This window comes from Quercus suber, unplaced genomic scaffold (genome assembly GCF_002906115.3).
Source record: "Quercus suber isolate HL8 unplaced genomic scaffold, Cork oak 2.0 scaffold_985, whole genome shotgun sequence".
In the NCBI taxonomy this organism is placed as follows: Eukaryota; Viridiplantae; Streptophyta; class Magnoliopsida; order Fagales; family Fagaceae; genus Quercus; species Quercus suber.
Genome location: NW_027070400.1, coordinates 117,115 through 137,433, shown reverse-complemented (window position 1 = coordinate 137,433; position 20,319 = coordinate 117,115). Strand labels below are relative to the sequence as shown.

The 20,319-nt window shown below is 33.1% G+C and overlaps 3 protein-coding genes and 2 long non-coding RNA genes across 8 annotated transcripts; 1 reads left to right on the top strand and 4 right to left on the bottom strand.

Moving 5' to 3' along the window:
- Window positions 1-2,682: 2,682 nt before the first annotated feature.
- Window positions 2,683-5,565, bottom strand: LOC112018534 (probable ribonuclease P/MRP protein subunit POP5). Of its 3 annotated transcripts, none has more exons than XR_002883618.2 (5): window positions 5,422-5,565; window positions 4,043-4,230; window positions 3,787-3,924; window positions 3,074-3,544; window positions 2,683-2,947 (listed from the first exon to the last, which is right to left on the bottom strand). XR_002883618.2 is itself a non-coding variant. In XM_024051063.2 (4 exons), exons 2-4 carry the CDS (start codon window positions 4,218-4,220, stop codon window positions 3,396-3,398), a joined length of 465 nt encoding a protein of 154 aa, XP_023906831.1. In that variant the 5' UTR covers window positions 4,221-4,230; window positions 5,422-5,565; the 3' UTR covers window positions 2,956-3,395. The 3 variants fall into 3 exon arrangements, 1 of the variants encoding a protein (XP_023906831.1); XR_002883619.2 differs by having other exon boundaries at window positions 3,103-3,544; XM_024051063.2 differs by lacking the exon at window positions 2,683-2,947 and having other exon boundaries at window positions 2,956-3,544.
- A 125-nt stretch (window positions 5,566-5,690) lies between these two features.
- On the top strand, window positions 5,691-8,163 carry LOC136065470 (uncharacterized). The gene is made up of 3 exons (XR_010627114.1): window positions 5,691-5,901; window positions 6,815-7,246; window positions 7,511-8,163. It is a non-coding gene; the product is annotated as an uncharacterized LOC136065470 (long non-coding RNA).
- Window positions 8,164-9,903: 1,740 nt separating this feature from the next.
- LOC136065471 (elongation factor G-1, mitochondrial-like) lies at window positions 9,904-14,159 on the bottom strand. The gene is made up of 4 exons (XM_065768680.1): window positions 13,440-14,159; window positions 13,180-13,280; window positions 13,034-13,094; window positions 9,904-10,317 (listed from the first exon to the last, which is right to left on the bottom strand). Exons 1-4 carry the CDS (start codon window positions 13,452-13,454, stop codon window positions 10,213-10,215), a joined length of 282 nt encoding a protein of 93 aa, XP_065624752.1. The 5' UTR covers window positions 13,455-14,159; the 3' UTR covers window positions 9,904-10,212.
- Window positions 14,160-15,853: 1,694 nt separating this feature from the next.
- Window positions 15,854-17,186, bottom strand: LOC112018518 (uncharacterized). The gene is made up of 3 exons (XR_002883613.2): window positions 16,918-17,186; window positions 16,212-16,683; window positions 15,854-16,072 (listed from the first exon to the last, which is right to left on the bottom strand). It is a non-coding gene; the product is annotated as an uncharacterized LOC112018518 (long non-coding RNA).
- A 25-nt stretch (window positions 17,187-17,211) lies between these two features.
- On the bottom strand, window positions 17,212-19,608 carry LOC136065469 (probable ribonuclease P/MRP protein subunit POP5). Of its 2 annotated transcripts, none has more exons than XM_065768678.1 (4): window positions 19,381-19,608; window positions 18,099-18,286; window positions 17,843-17,980; window positions 17,212-17,612 (listed from the first exon to the last, which is right to left on the bottom strand). In XM_065768678.1, exons 2-4 carry the CDS (start codon window positions 18,274-18,276, stop codon window positions 17,464-17,466), a joined length of 465 nt encoding a protein of 154 aa, XP_065624750.1. In that variant the 5' UTR covers window positions 18,277-18,286; window positions 19,381-19,608; the 3' UTR covers window positions 17,212-17,463. The 2 variants fall into 2 exon arrangements, with proteins under 2 accessions (XP_065624750.1, XP_065624748.1); XM_065768676.1 differs by having other exon boundaries at window positions 19,314-19,606.
- Window positions 19,609-20,319: the final 711 nt, after the last annotated feature.

Below are 20,319 nucleotides of genomic sequence, written 5' to 3'. Positions count from 1 at the left end.
AGGGGTATGTTATCATCATCTGTTTCTTCATCTTCAACGTTTGAAGTTTGGTCTATCCTTATTTGTTCAATTTCTGAGCTTTTATCATTTTCTCCTTTTGTTCCATCATTTGTTCCTTTTGTTGCATCATTTGTGTTGATCATTGATGAAATGGCACTGGAAGATTCTTGGCTGGATCTTATGAAGTTTGTGCTGGCAGTTTTGTTGTCGTTAAGATTTTGCATAGGTATCTGCATTCATATTAAATTTAAGCACGTTATTTACATCAGTATAGCATAGAGAAAGAAATAATATAGCATACTGGCTTTATTATTATTATTTTTTTGTTCCATACCTTTTTCTCATTTGAAGGTGCATCAAAAATCTTAGCAACTGTGTAATTTTCAAAACCATCCTTCAGATTGAATTCATTCAAGCGAAGTAGAAAAATGTATTGTCTTCCTAAAATTTTCTTAAGATCACGTGGGATTCCTTCTTCAATATCAATCTGCATATTAAGAAATTTAATTTATATTATAATCTATAGTTTTACAATAAATTTATTAATNTTTCCTTTGCTTCTTTTCCATTTTGTCATTTTTTCTTACATGTCAATTGTTTCCTTTATTTATTTATTTTATATTTTAAATTTCCTTCTTTAGTTTTTTGTCCTTTTTTTTTTTTTTTAATAATTCTTCTTTAGTTTTTTTTTTTTTGGTCCTTTTTTATACTTTTCATTCGGTTGGTGTTTTTTTTTTTTTTTTTGGTTCATCCATTTTTTTTTCTAATTTGTTATTTTCTTTTTATTTATTAGGTGTGTGAAAGTAAATTTATACAAACTATATTTTCTATCCCTCCACTTTTTTACTCTCAAACCAAATACCATGAAGGAAAACTAAAAACTTTTCTATCATCTCCCCATTTTCTATCTTCTTACTTTTTTGCCCTTCCAACCAAACAGACCCTATGACACAAAAGGGAGACAATTGTACTCACCAAAAAAGAGAAGAGAAACATGGTCCAAAACTTAAACTTGTTTTACTTGCCTAATATTAGAATGTATAATTTCACATACAAGCATAATCATAATAAATGCCTACTAATTACTACTAGGGTAAATTACGTATTTGATCCTTACACTTTACACTATATTTTAATTTGATCCATATCCTTTCAATTGTGTTAATTTGGTCCTTAATCTTTCAATATTGTGTCCATTTAGTCTTTGCCCCTATCTCTTGGATAGAAATTGCTAACGTGGATAACGGCCAAAGTAAAAAATTAGTTATATTAAAAGACATAATTCAACTGATTGTAAACTTTTTTTTAGAAAGAGTTTCAACCTATGGCTTCCACTCTTGATGATAACTCTTTATCACAGACCAAGACAATAATTGGTTTTTGGTGTAAGCGGGGATTGAACCTCAAATCTTTTATTTAACCATCAGAGACTTTACTAGTTAAGCTAACTGAAACCCACAAACCAATTGTAAAATAAAACACCTTGCTTGAATAGTACTTAGTACTTACAATTTCGATTTTTTTTTAACAATTTCTTATCATCAAACCCAATTTAATTAGATTTTATTTAGATAAGATCAAACATAATTTAATCAAAATTTGTTGGCTGCTCTAGCCGAGCACAATGGTAAGTGAATTCAAATTCTTAGTTATATGACCTATAATAATTTAGTTTTTTTTTTTTTTTTTTTTTTTTTTAACTTTATAAATTTGATGTTTTTTTAGGACTTATGAAATAATATAAAGTCAATGAAAACATATGAGTAGTAACATGGAACTGATTATTGGATTTGAGGAGGTGCTTGGTGAACTAGTCTACACTTTTCCCAACACATGAAATAAGATAAATCAGGACATATCTTGTTCTGTCATTGTTCCAAAGCTTTTAAATCACTACAAGAAAAGAGACTACTAGCGAGGGTAAAATACTCTTGCAAAAATTCAAATATCGTTGAAAAGGTTATTAGCGAGGGCATATGGCCCTTGAAGGCCATTGTATTTACTCTTGTTGCTAAATGCTAAAAGAGATTTTGCGACCATACCTTCTCAAATAAATAATTTACGAGGACAATCCACCGTCGTTATTGAACAAATTCGCCTTTACAAATATATTACCAAACGATGAGAAAAGTTGACGACTTATTTTTAGCAAGGGGAAACAGTCTTCGTTAACAACTATTTGCAATACCTTTATACCCTCGTAATTAGTTATTTGCGAATTCCAAATTGACGACATACTTTTTAGTGACAAATAATGGTATCGCTAAAATTTACTTGTGAGGGCTTTTAACCTCTCACAACTTATTTTTAGTGAAGGGAAGCAGTTGTCATTAATAATTATTTGTAAGAGCCTTTATACCCTCGCAATTACTTATTTGCAAATTTCAAATTAACGATGAGACAAATAATGACGTCGCTAAAATTTATTTGTAAAAGATTTTAACCACCTCGCAATTAGTTAAGAATAATAGTGACAACTTTAAGCTATCACTTAAAAACATTTTTGCAAGAGGTTAAGGGGTGTCTCTATTCTATTAATTGCAAAGGACTTTGTCGTCGCTATAAAGTTATTTACGACCAAATGTTTATGTCATCAATAGTAATATTTTATATAATTTTTGAAATATTTTATTATTTATTTATTTTTAATTTATTTTATATCATTTTTGTTTCACTATCATGTTACAATAATACAATAATTACTAAAAATTGATACAATAGTCCAATAATTACTAAAAATTGATCCATCGAAAGATAAAAATTCATATAAGTTCAAACTTTAAATATAAAATATACAAAGAAATCCTGAAATTAAACCTTGTTTTAAACTTAAACAAATAAAATTATGACAAGATCTATATCAGTCTTCCTCTAAGTCACCCTCCAAGTTGCTTTCAACCTCTGTGTTATTGTTTGAGTTGTCCTCTTCATCTCTACTAGTACCATCCTAAAAATAAAAATAAAAATAAAAAACATTAAACATGAGTTAAAATGAAACAATATCACCACCGACCTCAGCAGACAATATCCACTCCAAAGCAGCATGTCATTGAGTGGCAGAGTTTATACTCACTGAGCTTTGGTTTTAGTTGAAGGAACAACCTGTAACTTATCCTCAACCTTAGCATCATGTTCAGAACTAGTCTCCATTTTCACACTGAGCAAATTGGAAGAATGACCAAGAGAAAAGCAAAGTCAAAGTGGCTTTTATACACAACACACATGGCTCATGTGCACGTATTGCTTTTCTTTTTGTATTTGCCAACGGTATGTGATGTGAGGGTGGAGTACTGTGGAGGGAGGATTTAAATGGGATCGATGTATTGGTGGTGGGCTAAGAGTCTGGGATCCATTGATTAAGCCATCCCCAACCCCCTTTCATCTCAGCAATACTTTCAGTGCTCCAAAACTTTGATCTTGTCTAGACAGTTTTGCATGTGCTGAATAGCATCGATGACGAGACAAGCCCCAACTACAAGTTTGTACTGCTCAAATTTTAGCTCATCATACTTCAAGGCTGCATTTCTACAAGCCTTTATACTCCCTAGTAAAAAGGAAAAAATGGTATTACATTCCATTTTGATAGATGAAAAAATCTGATAAATTTTCAGAAAAAAGTTCCGTATGGCAGTATATAAATTTAGATTTGCATCTTTGTTATGCTAATCATGAAGAAATATAAGTTATTTAAGTAATTCAAACTATGATAAACACACACACACACATATATATGTAAGCATTATCAGCAGGGCAATAGAGTATCCATCTCTCTGTTATTTGAATTACCACTTAGGTCCAATAAGTTAAATAGCACAGGGCAATTTCCAACACTCCTAACCATGGTGATGGCAGACCAAACCTTTTGGTACTCTTCCCTTGAAGCTCTAATGATGCAAAGCTTTGTGATGGGATTCACATACTTGACTACACATAAACAACAAGTTCAATGATTATTGAAGACATGACACTGTATTGAAAGTAAAATGCAAGTGTGCATAAACAAGAGAAAAGGCAAACTAATAACTGGCAATATGGTACTTACCTTGGAAGGATCCACGTGATGAAGCAAGACCACACTCTCCAAAGTTTACAAGAATGCTGTCTTTGATCCCTTTTGAGACATTAAATTGGGTAATAATGATGGGATCATGCCCGGCAAGATCTCTATTAGGATCCAAGTAAACTTCCACAATCATGTACCTATTTTTAAATCCCACCATAATTCTCTACCTGGCATAACAATTGTAACATAACACAATTCAGCATGGAGAAGAGGAATTCTTTTGCTTTCTTTCTTTCTTTCTTTCTTTTTAAGATGAAAAAACAAATAACCTTGTACAGACATGATGGGGAATGACTAAATTGATCGTCAATGCAAAAATTGATAAAAGGAATGAAATAAAAGGAAATTTTAGAAGACAAATAAACATAACCACGATTTGGAAGTTCCACTGGTTTGGACAACAAAAGGGTTATATAAGAAATGATCCAGAACTTTAGCATAAGGCCTCTACAGAACTATCAAACAAACATGAAACCATATAAATGAGCTATTATCAGGAGTGGACGCAATAGGTTGAAACTCTCTCTAAAATATATATATATATATATATATTTATAAAAAAGAATTTGAAGGTTTAGTTCTACTCAAAAATCAACTGTAGCCCTATCAAACAAACATGAAACCATATAAATGAGCTATTATCAGGAGTGGACGCAATAGGTTGAAACTCTCTCTAAAATATATATATATATATATATATTTATAAAAAAGAATTTGAAGGTTTAGTTCTACTCAAAAATCAACTGTAGCCCTAAACAATCAAAAGGTCAGCGAATAACTCAAAACACAAATGGAAGTAAGAACAAACAGCTTGAAACTCATAACTACACCTAGATATGTAATCCAAAAAACAAATAAACCCAAGGTGATCAAGTTAATTGGTTCTACGGTTTCACCCGAAAACTGACAGAATTTGGTCATAAACCATCAACTAAAAGAGCGTTTTTAAAACCCAAAACTCTGATTCACAACAGCAACTTCTCATAGTTTTTTTTTACAAAACTCATTTTAAACCCAAAACACCGTTTTGCACCAGCTTATACAAACGCACCCTAAATTCAAGCTTTGGGTAAAACTGATTAGTGATTAGGGATCCCAAAAATTAGATCTGATTTCCAATATTTCTCATACCAACAAACATGCTTAAAAAAATTTCATTCTAAGCAAACCTATACTTCAAAAAAAAGCTAATCAAACGCAATAACTCAGTTAAATAGTTACTAATATTTTCTTATCAAAATTGAAACAGTACAAAATTCATTCAAATATCACTCAAACACAGGCTCCAATCACAATCACAATCACAATCAAATTCACACAAAAGAAAAATAACATCCACCACTACGAAAGAAACTTACCTTTTTGGGTTTTAAGAAATCGCTGCAAAATAAAAGAATATTTTAACTCATGTTTTAAGAAAACTACCAGACCATCAGATCCTCGCCGACCTTGCAAGCAAACCACTAGACCCACACCAATATCACCACAAAAATCATCTTCGTTGGACCCTTTCTTCGTTTTAATCATCTTTCTTGTTTATATAACATAGTATTGCCTCCTTTTTTTCCACAGAAGCTTGCATTAATTGAAGAACAACTTGGGAAATTGGCTACTGATGATCCTTCTGTCATTGAAACTTCTTTAGAAAAATATAGTGACCTTATCTAGCTAGATAATATAAGTGTACTTCACAAGTATGTCTATTATACCCTCAGGTGTGTGAATATTTATGTAGCAGATATAAATGCTGATCTATTTATTATGCAATTTTGTCTAGGATTGAAATACTTGATAAATGTTTCAGCCATGACACAGTTGAAGAAATTATCGATGCCTTGGTAAGAACATGTTGATTTGCATATTTCTTTTTATTTTAGAACCATTATGTATTAACCCATTACAATATAACAGATTTCCACGATACTTTGTATGGTACAAAATGTTCAACATGTCTGATTTCATACTCAAATCTTTTTCTGTTATTTTTAAAATTGATGGTACAAAAAAAAAATAAATAAATAACAGAAAATCTTAGGCATGAGGAACCATATCGCTGGAGAAAAGGAAAATTAAATGAAAAAATATCTATACCAACTTTTACTTGGAGAACTGTATCATTTTTAAAAAAATTTGCTTCATCAAGGAGACACTTTTCAATTAGTCGATCTGAGTACCCTTTAGATGCTTCCTGTCATCTTCATCTTTACAAGTGGCTAGAATGATTGAAGTAGCCATATAGCCAAAATCATTTTATTGAATTTAAAAAATACAACTTAATAGAATTATGATGAATGTCTTTAGCTACCTCACAGTTGATTGGAAGGTAATTTTGTAGGGATACATATTATATACAGATAATGGAATTGGCAATGAGCCCTTGTTCAAATGACACTTCTTAACTTAAGAATGGGACGGAGGCTAAGGTCAGGGGTTCAAGACCAACCCAAAGCATGTATAAAAATAAATAAATAAAGAAAAAAATACAAATAATGGAAGTGTGTCTTGAATTGGTTACTTCTTCCTTTTGACTTGTTGGACCATATCTATATATAATGTGTGTTGAGTCTCTTAAGTACTATCCTGAAGGTTGGACTGTATGAGTTTGTAATTGTTGCATACTAGTATTACCATCTTTATGGTAATAAAATGAAACAAAATATGTGGGTATTTCTCTAAATTGTTACTCCCTATACTTTTCTTGATGAATCTTGTGAGTTGTGATTGCATTTTTAAATTAAACAATTCTCTCAGGAGAGTGAGACAAGTAAAACAAATGATGCATGGTGCATTTCCACCCTAAGGAGACTTAAGGAAGGTTCACCATTAGGCTTGAAGGTTTCTTTGAAATTTGTGAGTCCCTGATACTCAGAACCTGGGCCTTTTTCCCCTTGTCCCCTCCTCCTCCCCCTTTAAGAAACTATTGCATTACAACCTAACCACCATACTGGCTCAGATACTAGAAGGTAGATTTCAGACCCTTGATCAGTGCTTGATACGTGAGTACCGAATGTCACTGCAAGGGATATCTAATCAGTTTTCTAGAGATTTTTGTGAGGTATACATTCTCCTGATTATCTTCTTAATAAAACAAACCCTCATGATCCTAGTTACTTACTTTTTTTTTCTGTACTTTTTCTGAAGGGTGTTTGGGCACAAATGTTAGACAAGGACCAGGCACCAAAGGTATCATCAGCTTATGTTATCAGCCTTTTGGACAAGTGGGGTAGCAATATTGCAAATATTGCATTTAAGAATCCAATCTAAAATTCTTTTTTTTTTTTAAACAAACCAAGTTGTTGTAAGAGGAGAAGGTACTGTGGAAGACTGGGGTTCTATCGTTGATAATCAGATTTGTCGATGGCAATATTGCTAATCTACTTTTATTATTAGTAGATAATTGTCCATCGATTACATTTAAATTGTTGAATTGTCATGTTTTATTTGCAGTGGAATCCTCCGAGCTTGGAACAAGTGTCCAAAGACATGGTAGAGCACTATTTTTCACCACTTAGCAAATTTGAGCCTGATCTGGAGCTACCCACAGAACTGCAAGAAACATTCACATAGTTAATCAAATTGCAACAGTTTTACTCCAAAGGTATTTTGGATGAATCTGCCTGGATTGTGGCCTTTCATCGTTGGAAATTATCAATACAAAGGGGAGAACTAACCCATTATTTTGTAGCTTATTGTTGACCTTGGAATGAAAGAAAAGTAAAAGAAATAAATAAAGTTGTAGATTTTGTTTGGACTAGTGGATGTGGCCTACAAAGAACATCACAATTACACAAGAAATTCTAATCAAAGTATGTTTCTAGCTTTAAGACTAGTAATTTTGGGTTGTTGTCATGGATCTTTTTTGTGACAGAAGAATGTACCTCATTGAACAGGGACTAGATTGAATTACGCAGTGTTGAAAATTTCTTGAAGTAATAGTGGATTACTAGGGAGTAGGGATGGGGCAATTGAAAAAAAAAATCAGTTTCTTTCCTGAGAATTTTATTAATTCATTTCCATAGAGTTCATGTCACATGAACAAAAAATAAAAATTACTTTGTTGGGACACCTGTTGTAATAATTCATGTATCTAATTTCTTTTATATGTATTGTCCATCATGACACCAAGGACACTTGTGTACCAAATTCCTTAGTTCTTGTATTCTTGCATCTCTCTTTTACTCTATAAGAATGCCATTCTTTTTGTTTAGAGTTATCCCATCTAGTGCTCTAGTACATTAGACAGAAGTCTTACTCCCACATATTTCATATGCATGTCCATGAATCATCAAAGAATCCGCTGTGAAATTTTACATATTTCCTTGGAAAACATGTGTAAGGAGAATGGGAAGTTTGGTGGGGAAGTAATATCAGAAACCAAATGACTAAAAGTACTGTATAGTGCAGAGCTGCTTGTTACTAAAAAATTTAGCTTCTTAAACTGGAGAACAGAGAACATTTGGTAACATTTTTCTTTTTCAATAATTAAATTTTTATACTGCTTTGGTGGTTTCTTCCCTAAGTTACTCTAAAAGATAACTATCAACCTTCCTCCGGTTAATAGATTGGTGTCTCGTTTCTTTACTTTCAAGTTGTGCTCGAATCATGCCCATGTCGGCCTTACAAATAGAAAAGAAGTTGATCCAAAAGGATTCCTTGATTGAATAAGTTATAACAAGTGTGTATGGGTCAAGTTGGAGAGTTTTTTTAACCCAACGTTGAGTTGATAAATTCTCAACCCAACCCAACTCATTGGACATGTAGAAACCAACCCAACCAAACCTACATGAGTTAGGTTGGATTAGTGGGGTTGTACACTTATGCTTACATGTTTCATATCTTATAAAAAATTTGAACTTTTATTAAAACTATTTAAAAAAAAAATTTCCAATAAATTATTATAATTCACATAATAGACCTAAATTATATTCCAAATATATCAAAACTAATTCTCAAAATACCAAAATAAATCAAACTAAAAAATCAAAATATAATTAGGTATATTATGTGAATTATAATAATAATTTATTGGGTTTAATAATTTAGCCACTAATTGAGTTAATTTTATTGAACTATTTTTTTTGGGGGGTTTAATATTATTTTATTGGGTTAGGTTTAGATGAGTTGAAAAAGTTATTAACCCAAACGGGCCAAACCCAACCCAACTTATCAACCCATGAAAAAAAAAAACAAATCTTAGGTGTTGGGTTGGGTTGAATTGGCTTGGTGGTTAGATGCACACTCCTATAAGCATTAAGAATTTAATCCAATTTTACTCGTACAATCATCTGCCACTATTACATGACCAAATACTTTACCTCTTCACAGATATTATTATGTACAGTCATCTATAAGAATTTTTATAAAAATAATGGCAGCTATGAAGCACTAAAAAAGAGTTGTTTAGGACCTTGGGCAACAAGGCTCCAATATGCACATAAATGTTGAAGAAAACGCACAATTTTGAGAAACAAAGGAGAAAAGGAAATATAAATTGGGTCATTTGACCATGCAGGCATCACTTCCATCGAGAAAATACAACTCAAATATTGATATCTTTTCTTAGCACACACCACAAATAACCCACACACTTCGGAATAGTACAAAGTAGTACATACCAAAAAATATAAATAAATAAATAAAATCCTCAAATCAGCATGATTCTCAAAACAAATTGACAAACAGAAGCAGCTTCACTATAAAATATATATGCTATCCCGTAAGTAGAATTCCAATAAAATCAGAATTTATAGCTTTTCATGTATGTGAAAATACATGCATGGCATAGGCTAGATCTGTGGTGATTGATGTGTATAATTGAAGGAACAAACATCAAGAAAGTCAGGACAAACATTGTATTGCTCTCTATGAAGATAAATATTAGATTATGAAACAATACACTGTCAAGAATTATGATACATGCTTGTCCGACTAGAAAGTCGTGTAGTATTATTAGTGTATTACACAGGATAAAACAAAAAAATGGGCACCTAAATTTATTTCTGCTTTTCAAAATTTATTGATATCCACAGGATCAAATTTATCACAAAAACCTTGTAAAGTTGACTAAAAAAAATTAAAAAATCACTATAACAAGACAAATTTAGCCTATCAATTAATATAAAGGCAAATGCTTCAATTGAAATTCCCAACTAGTCAGCTGGGTTTGTGCCCTTGTAAGTATTAACTAATTGCGTCTGAACGTCATTAGAAACAACTGAATGCTCTTTGTATTCCATTGTAAATTCACCCTTTCCCTGCACGGATAGGGACAAAGAGGTCAACAAGACAATTCTAGACAATTCAACTGGGAAATAAGTAAAGCAAAAATTTTCATTTACAATACAGTGTGAAAGTTCAAATAGCGTTGAAAACACTATGAACGTTTAGACCCCAAATTACAAATTATCAATTCAAGCTTATTATCAAACAATTAATATGCGGAACATGAACATAAGTCAAACACAGAATTGATAAACAATCTAAGCCAATTATAATCACATCCACAACAGAAAATAAATAGCAGAGATAAAGGAAGAGAGATGCAAACACAAGGACAACACACGATGTGTTATCGAAAAAGAAATTGAAGCCCTCGGCGTAAAACCTCTCCGCCGCCCTCCAAGCGGTCAATAATCCACTAGAAAATGTAGTTAGGATACATAAACAGCAATAAACCCTCCAAGCCTAATCTACCCATGTACCTAAGCCCTCCAAGCTTTCTACTCCAACAAGGTTGCGCTGAACCTTTTTCTTTTCTAGCTTACCGGATTCCGCTATAACCCATAGCATCAACCAATAACCATTGGTCCCTTCCAAACTGCTTTCCTTAACACCAAATGAACCTTCTCACAGACGTGAGTGTGATGAGAAAATGATTTGGTCAAGAACCTCTCAAGGATGTATCAATGGAGAGGAAGAGAGTAAAGGAATTTGAAGAGTCTCTTAGTGAAGATTAGGGATGAGGCAATCTTGTTTTTCTCTAGGGTTTCTCTCACGAAATTCTCTCTGGAAGCTCTCCACTTTTCGTGGGTATAAGGGTTTATATATAGTGGTGTGTGTTTGGAATACGAAGAGTCAGTTTTTCCCAAACATGACTGGTTGGCGGCTTGGCCTCACGACTAGTCTAAGTTGCGAGTTCAAGTCGCGAGATAATGGCTTGGCCAGCCTGGGACTTTTGTCCTGTAGTATGACAACTGGCGTGACCCTTCACCTCCCCGCATGCTTCTCACGTGTGTAGCAATTGGCAGCTTGCAAGTCGCAAGTCAACCGCGAGTCCTAACCGTGAGTCCCTGCTTCTTTGCACATTGTTGAGCAATTTTTTACACTCTCTTCACATACTACCCTTATATGAATCCCACCTAAATACAGGGTTACTAAGTGCTAAATTACAAGCAAATTGGCACAGAATAAAGCCAACAAGATGGTTGATAACTTTCAACCTTACACAGTGTTCTGCTTTACCTGTGTCATTGAACGAAGAGACATTGAGTACCCAAACATGTTGTTCAGAGGGATATGGGAAGACAACAAAATGACTTCTGAGAAACATTTTTTATTTTTTGATTAGGAGTTCTGAGAAAGATATGACTATTGAAACCAAAGAATTCAACAGCGTAATGAACATTGACAATTTGGCTTGATGGCAGACTGATTTGCACTAGTTTTTTGCTAGCATAACAATCCAATGTTTTGAATTGGGAAATTCCTCAAATAAATCAGCATATTAGCAAAGTTCTCATTGTTCTAAAATCAAATCATCAGCTTTAGACATCAATATGGATGTTAGTAGGAAATAATAGGTTTGTGGACAGATCAGATGCTACCATTACATGCAAAAATTAAACATTGATTACAGTTAATAGGATGTAAGATAGAAATTAGAAACATAGCAGCAGAAAAAATTTATGTAGTTGACTCATAGGAATTCATAAAAATGTCATGAACAAAGTTAGTGCGGAACTTTTAGTGAAAAGATAGCTGGAAAGTAACTAGAATTACATTATTACATTTTTAAAAAAAAAATTTGATCCGTGGAATACATGATTACTTGATGCCAGACTTAATAAAGCATGATATATAACATCCATATGCTACAGAGACAGACAGACCAGATGTTTGAGAACAGGCCAAGAAATTATTGTTTATTTTGAAATCTAAAAACCAATCATAGAAACTATTTCCTCTATTCATTTAAGACAAATTTTTTGATATTCAACAGGAAACAAGAACAGATTTTCATGGCATGCAATTTTGAGGACCAAGGTTCCTTAGGAGGTAGCTTTTTTTTGCTTGGACTGTGGCTCACGAAAAAATTCTTCGCAAGTGCAAGAATATCATTGCTAATTAGTGCTATGTGCAAAGGGGCTGGGGAGTCAATCAATCAACTCTTTCTGCATTGCACTATTTCTAGGGAGCTTTGGTCTCTCGTTTCTGCTTTATTTGGAGTCTCTTAGTTCATGCTAAACTCAGTGAATGATTTGTTAGCATGACGGAGATGGAGCTTTGAGGTTCATCATAGTTCTGTTGTATGGAATTCTATCCTAATATGTTTGGTTGGTTCAATATGTATACCCCCGTGTACCAGAGGTTTGCCCCTTTTTTTCCAAAGAATTCACTATTTTTTTATAAAAACCAAAAAATAAAAAATCAATATCAAAATCTAGATATTCCAAGGAATCTTGATATTCCCTTTCTTCTTGTACATAATTTTTTTGTTTTTCTTTTCTGTCGCTTGTACAAATTTTTTCTGGCTACTTCATTTCTTTAATGAAGTAGTAGTCTTCTTTTAATACAATTTTTCTTACTTGTAAAAAAAAATAAAAAGAAGAAGAAACCCAAGCATTGAGGTTTTGCAGTGATTAAACAAAACTCTGCCATTAATTTCTTGAAAAAAATGCAAGTCATGCACAAATATGCATACATAAGTTATATATATATATATATATATAAAAGAAAAAGAAAAAAGCTTACATGGGCAGTAATCACAGAATCATTTCCATCCTGGTCATTTCCGACAATAACACCTTTTCTCCTATCATGTGATAAATGCACAGAAATAATCAGACAAAATCATTAGAAAATCTTTATGATATTCTGGTTAAAACAAAACAACTCACTTGTTGATATCACTAGCAACAGTGCCCTGAAATTCAGTTGGAACTTTCAACTCCACCATCATGACAGGCTCCAAAATTACCGGTCTGGCAGCTATATAGCACTGTTTCAAAAAATTGAAATATAAATGCATGGAAGTAAAAGAAAGCCTAGTAATTAGGTTATACTATAATTAAAAGGCTAAGAATAGCCCAAATCGCCAAGAGACAATTTAAATCCATTTTACAGGGAATTACACCCTGAACGCAGGATTTGAGAATACCCTGTCTAAATGCATATATTGCGGCTAACTTGAATGCAAGTTCACTGGAATCCACAGAATGGGAAGAACCATCTGTTAAAACAACACGAATATGTTCGACTGGATGTCCAATTAGTGAACCCCTGTACATGCAAGAACAAACATTATACCAATTCATATTCACAATGAAACTAGACCATGGTATGATATAAGATCATAATACTTTCTAAAATAAATAAAAAGCTAAGATGACCATAATACTTTGAAAAACTCATGCAATATTATAATAACATGATGCTACTCACAAATTCGTTGCTTCTTTAAAACCTTTCTCAATTGCCAGGATAAAGTTTGATGGTATAGCTTGCCCAACAATCATGTTATCAAATTCAAACTTAGTTCATGACCCTTGAGGAAGTGGTTCGATATATCTGCAGTATACAAAATAAAAGATAATACATAACTAAACCGTGGGAAAAGCAATATTATGATTCCTTTCTCAAGGTAAATTTGTTGTATTAACTACCATTTACTGGACAAATAATCATATGGTTCTTGATATTTGCTTCCTTTATTAAAAAATAAGCCTAAAGGTTTGTTGGAGAATGAATGAATTATTGTGTATTTATTTTGATTAATTAAATTGTACAAAGCCACTCTGTTTTGTAACTAACAGGCTAACAGCCAGTAGTCGTTGATGGTTACTGTGCTAACAGAATTTTAACTGATAACTAACTTTACTTACCTTCCTAACTAATCAAGTAATAACCCATGGCCATTAACACAACAAACGGAGCACAAGAAATTACAACAGTGACTATACACGACTTGTAGCTTTATAATAAATTGTTATGACCAACAATCAACACAGAATAGTTGACATGTCGTAGTCAATGAAACACAGTTATACGACTTGTCATTTTTCTTCTGATCTCCGTGCTTTCATTTTGCTGTGATGTTGTGTGGTTGGCTAAAATTCCCTTTTTCTAATTCATGAGCGAATGACAAAAGCTAGTCTCTAAGAGTGCTCAACACAGCAGCATGTATGCTGCTTGTTTTTGTTTGGCTCCTTTGTTGTGCAACTCATAGTATATATGCTTTTTCTGATATCAAATCGGCCATTCATTAAAAATACACACAAATTCAACCACAAAAATTGTTTCATTCCAAATGTTTAAGGCTTTGATTTTCCTTTTGGATCTCTTCTCGAAATTCCTTGCTAGTGTATTCATTTAGTCAGGGCCATAGCCACGTACTGGCCCAAAAGGGGGCCGGCCTAAGGTTTTAAAAAATAATAAAATGTGTATATATTATATAATTAATAGAAGTACTATATCTACAATATTTTCACAACAAATCATAAGTGGTTAGTTGTTATTAGTTCAAATTTGAACTTACCGTTGAGATTACTTTTTTGTTTAATAAATAACAACCAGTTACAACCTGCTACTTAGAATTTGTCATGTAAAATTAAACTTAGCCCCTTCAAACATAATTTTTGGCCCCTTAAACCTTAAAAATTGAAATAGCCCAAATAACAACAAAAGGTAACTCAAACAAGAACAAAAATAGCCCAAACAAGAATAAAACTAGCCCAAATGACAACAATAAATCTAACAAGAAGCCCATTTTTTTAAACTTTCAAAAACAAAACAAAAATCTGATAAGGATTAGTGAAATTTTAATTGTTTAGTGTATTTCATGAATTTTTGTTTTCAAACTTCAACACCCCCCCCCCCCCAACCCCAATCATTATCTTCATCTATTGAATTACAAAGTTTCTTGGACTATTATCACAAGTTTTGCAAAAAATTTAAAATGATTCATAGCATTAAATTAAACCTATTAAATCAACGAAATTCCAAAACATACTCATTCTCTTTCTCTTATCTATATGCCAAATCCTTTACACCACAACATTGAATTTCAATCTACCCAACAATTTTAAATACACATATGAGCAACCCTATTCTTAGTTCTCATCTATTGCTTAATTACCTAAAGAAGATCCATGCGTCATCATCAGTGAGAGATAAAATTCATAATTCTCTTCCTAAATTCTCATAAGTAGCATATTAGTTATTTGCAAATTTCAAATTAACAACAAGACAAATAATGACGTCGCTAAAATTTATTTGCAAAGGATTTTAACCTCCTCGCAATTAGTTAGGAATAATAGTGACAACATTAATCTGTCACTTAAAACATTTTTGCAAAAGGTTAAAGGGTGTTGCTATTCTATAATTGCGAGGGACTTTGTCGTCGCTATAAAGTTATTTACGACCAAATGTTTATGTCATCCGTGGTAATATTTTATATAATTTTTGAAATATTTTATTATTTATTTATTTTTAATTTATTTTATAACATTTTTGTTTAACTATTATGTTACAATAGTACAATAATTACTAAAAATTGATACAATAGTCCAATAATTACTAAAAATTGATCCATCGAAAGATAAAAATTCATATAAGTTCAAACTTTAAAATATAAAATATACAAAGAAATCTTGAAATTAAACCTTGTTTTAAACTTAAACAACTAGAATTATGACTAGATCTATATTAGTCTTCCTCTAAGTCACCCTCCAAGTTGCTTTCAACCTCTATGTTATTGTTTGAGCTGTCCTCTTCATCTCTGCTAGTACCATCCTAAAAAATTTTATAAAAAAAAAACAAAAAACAAAAAAAAAACAAACATGAGTTAAAATGAAACAATATCACCACCAGCCTCGGCAGACAATATCCACTCCAAAGCAGCATGTCATTGAGTGGCAGAGTTTATACTCACTGAGCTTTGGTTTTAGTTGAAGGAACAACCTGTAACTTATCCTCAACCTTAGCATCATGTTCAGAACTAGTCTCCGTTTTCACACTGAGCAAGTTGGAAGAATGACCAAGAGAAAAGCAAAGTCAAGTGGCTTTTTATACACAACAACACATGGCTCATGTGCACGTATTGCTTTTCTTTTTGTATTTGCCAACGGTATGTGATGTGAGGGTGGAGTACTGTGGAGGGAGGATTTAAATGGGATCGATGTATTGGTGGTGGGCTGAGAGTCTGGGATCCATTGATTAAGCCACCCCCAACCCCATTTGATCTCAGCAATACTTTCAGTGCTCCAAAACTTTGATCTTGTCTAGACAGTTTTGCATGTGCTGAATAGCATCGTTGGCGAGACAAGCCCCAACTACAAGTTTGTACTGCTCAAATTTTAGCTCATCATACTACAAGGCTACATTTCTACAAGCCTTTATACTCCCTAGCAAAAAGGAAAAAATGGTATTATATTCCATTTTGATAGATGAAAAAATCTGATAAATTTTCAGAAAAAAGTTCCGTATGGCAGTACATAAAATTAGATTTGCATCTTTGTTATGCTAATCATGAAGAAATATAAGTTATTTAAGTAATTCAAACTATGATAAACACACACATATATATAAGCATTATCAGCAGGGCAATAGAGTATCCATCTCTCTGTTATTTGAATTACCACTTAGGTCCAATAAGTTAAATAGCACAGGGCAATTTCCAATACTCCTAACCATGGTGATGGCAGACCAAACCTTTTGGTACTCTTCCCTTGAAGCTCTAATGATGCAAAGCTTTGTGATGGGATTCATATACTTGACTACACATAAACAAGAAGTTCAATGATTATTGAAGACATGACACCGTATAAAAGAGCTATTATTAGGACCGGACGGCATAGGTTGAAATTCTCTAAAAAAAAATATATATATATATATATATATAAAAGAATTTGAAGGTTTAGTTCTATGAACTAGTCTCCGTTTTCACACTGAGCAAATTGGAAGAATGACCAAGAGAAAAGCAAAGTCAAGTGGCTTTTATACACAACACACATGGCTCATGTGCACGTATTGCTTTTCTTTTTGTATTTGCCAACGGTATGTGATGTGAGGGTGGAGTACTGTGGAGGGAGGATTTAAATGGGATCGATGTATTGGTGGTGGGCTGAGAGTCTGGGATCCATTGATTAAGCCACCCCCAACCCCATTTGATCTCAGCAATACTTTCAGTGCTCCAAAACTTTGATCTTGTCTAGACAGTTTTGCATGTGCTGAATAGCATCATTGACGAGACAAGCCCCAACTACAAGTTTGTACTGCTCAAATTTTAGCTCATCATACTTCAAGGCTACATTTCTACAAGCCTTTATACTCCCTAGCAAAAAGGAAAAAATGGTATTATATTCCATTTTGATAGATGAAAAAATCTGATAAATTGTCAGAAAAAAGTTCCGTATGGCAGTACATAAAATTAGATTTGCATCTTTGTTATGCTAATCATGAAGAAATATAAGTTATTTAAGTAATTCAAACTATGATAAACACACACATATATAAGCATTATCAGCAGGGCAATAGAGTATCCATCTCTGTTATTTGAATTACCACTTAGGTCCAATAAGTTAAATAGCACAGGGCAATTTCCAATACTCCTAACCATGGTGATGGCAGACCAAACCTTTTGGTACTCTTCCCTTGAAGCTCTAATGATGCAAAGCTTTGTGATGGGATTCATATACTTGACTACACATAAACAACAAGTTCAATGATTATTGAAGACATGACACTGTATTGAAAGTAAAATGCAAGTGTGCATAAACAAGAGAAAAGGCAAACTAATAACTGGCAATATGGTACTTACCTTGGAAGGATCCCAGTGATGAAGCAAGACCACACTCTCCAAAGTTTACAAGAATGCTGTCTTTGATCCCTTTTGAGACATTAAATTGGGTAATAATGATGGGATCATGCCCAGCAAGATCTCTATTAGGATCCAAGAAAACTTCCACAATCATGTACCTATTTTTAAATCCCACCATAATTCTCTACCTGACATAACAATTGTAACATAACACAATTCAGCATGGAGAAGAGGAATTCTTTTGCTTTCTTTCTTTCTTTCTTTTTAAGATGAAAAAAACAAATAACCTTGTACAGACATGATGGGGAATGACTAAATTGATCGTCAATGCAAAAATTGATAAAAGGAATGAATTAAAAGGAAACTTTAGAAGACAAATAAACATAACCACGATTTGGAAGTTCAACTGGTTTGGAACTTCAACAAAATGGTTATATAAGAAATGATACAGAACTTTAGCATAAGGCCTCTACAGAACTATCAAACAAACATGAAACCATATAAAAGAGTTATTATCAAGAGCGGACGCAATAGGTTGAAACTCTCTCTCAAACAAAAAATATATAAAAGAATTTGAAGGTTTAGTTCTACTAAAAAATCAACTGTAGCACTAAACAATCAACAGGTCAGCAAATAACTCAAAACACAAATGGAAGTAAGAACAAACAGCTTGAAACTAATAACTACACCTAGATATGTAATCCAAAAAACAAATAAACCCAAGGTGATCAAGTTTATCGGTTCTACGGTTTCACCTGAAAACTGACAGAATCTGGCCATAAACCATCAACTAAAAGAGCGTTTTTAAAACCCAAAACTCTGATTCACAACAGCAACTTCTCATAGTTTTTTTTACAAAACTCATTTTAAACCCAAAACACTGTTTTGCACCAGCTTATACAAACGCACCCTAAATTCAAGCTTTGGGTAAAACTGATTAGTGATTAGGGATCCCAAAAATTAGATCTGATTTCCAATATATCTCATACCAACAAACATGCTTAAAAAAATTTCATTCTAAACAAACCTAAACTTCAAAAAAAGCTAATCAAACGCAATAACTCAGTTAAATAGTTACTAATATTTTCTTATCAAAATTGAAACAGTACAAAATTCATTCAAATATCACTCAAACACAGGCTCCAATCACTATCACAATCACAATCAAATTCACACAAAAGAAAAATAACATCCACCACTACGAAAGAAACTTACCTTTTTGGGTTTTAAGAAATCGCTGCAAAATAAAAGAATATTTTAACTCATGTTTTAAGAAAACTACCAGACCATCAGATCCTCGCCGACCTTGCAAGCAAACCACTAGACCCACACCAATATCACCACAAAAATCACCCAAAAAGACAATACTACCGCCTTGAGATAGAGAGTGAGGACTGAATAAGAGACACAGACAGACACAGAGAGAGAGAGGAAGAGAGAGGCTTGGTCTGAGCTGAGACATGGAGAGGGAGAAAAGGGATGCGAGACTCTGAAGATAGATATTTTGGGATTAAAATATATTAGAATTTTTAGATCGTTGGCACTATTGGCAAAAAATTTTACAAGTCTACATTGTTTAGCATTCAAAAGAAATAATATCTGAGAGCATCCGCATCCGGATTCTAAATCCTATCTTATTTTACCACCTCAAAAAATCACTTTATCAATTATACAATATAATTTTACAATTCTCCAACATCCCAACTTTTATATCTCAATCCTACTTATTAAAATAATATTTTTACATAATAAAATAATATATTTCACCATTACCATTATCCAATACAACACATTATTTATACATTATTTATTCTTTCTCTCTCTTTCCTTCTGGTCAGAACCACAATCACCACCACCGCTGCCACCACCACCGCCGGCAACCCAGAAACTGCCGTCAACACCCAAAAAAAAAAAAAACCAGAGAAAATCACAACCACCGGACCCAGCAAACACACAACCCAGCAAACACCGAAACCCACCATCGGAACAAATCCCCCAACCCATCGGAAAAAATCACAACCACCGGACCTAAATCCAACCACCCAACGCCACCCAAATCCGACCCAAACGCTGGAAACCGGAACCAAAAACCCAAAATAAAACCCACCAAAATATGAAAGCAACCCAACCAACCAAACGCCGGCCACCAGACCCAGAAACTGGCCACCATGTCATCACCACCAAACTCACCAAACACCAGTCTCTATGCCAATCTACACAT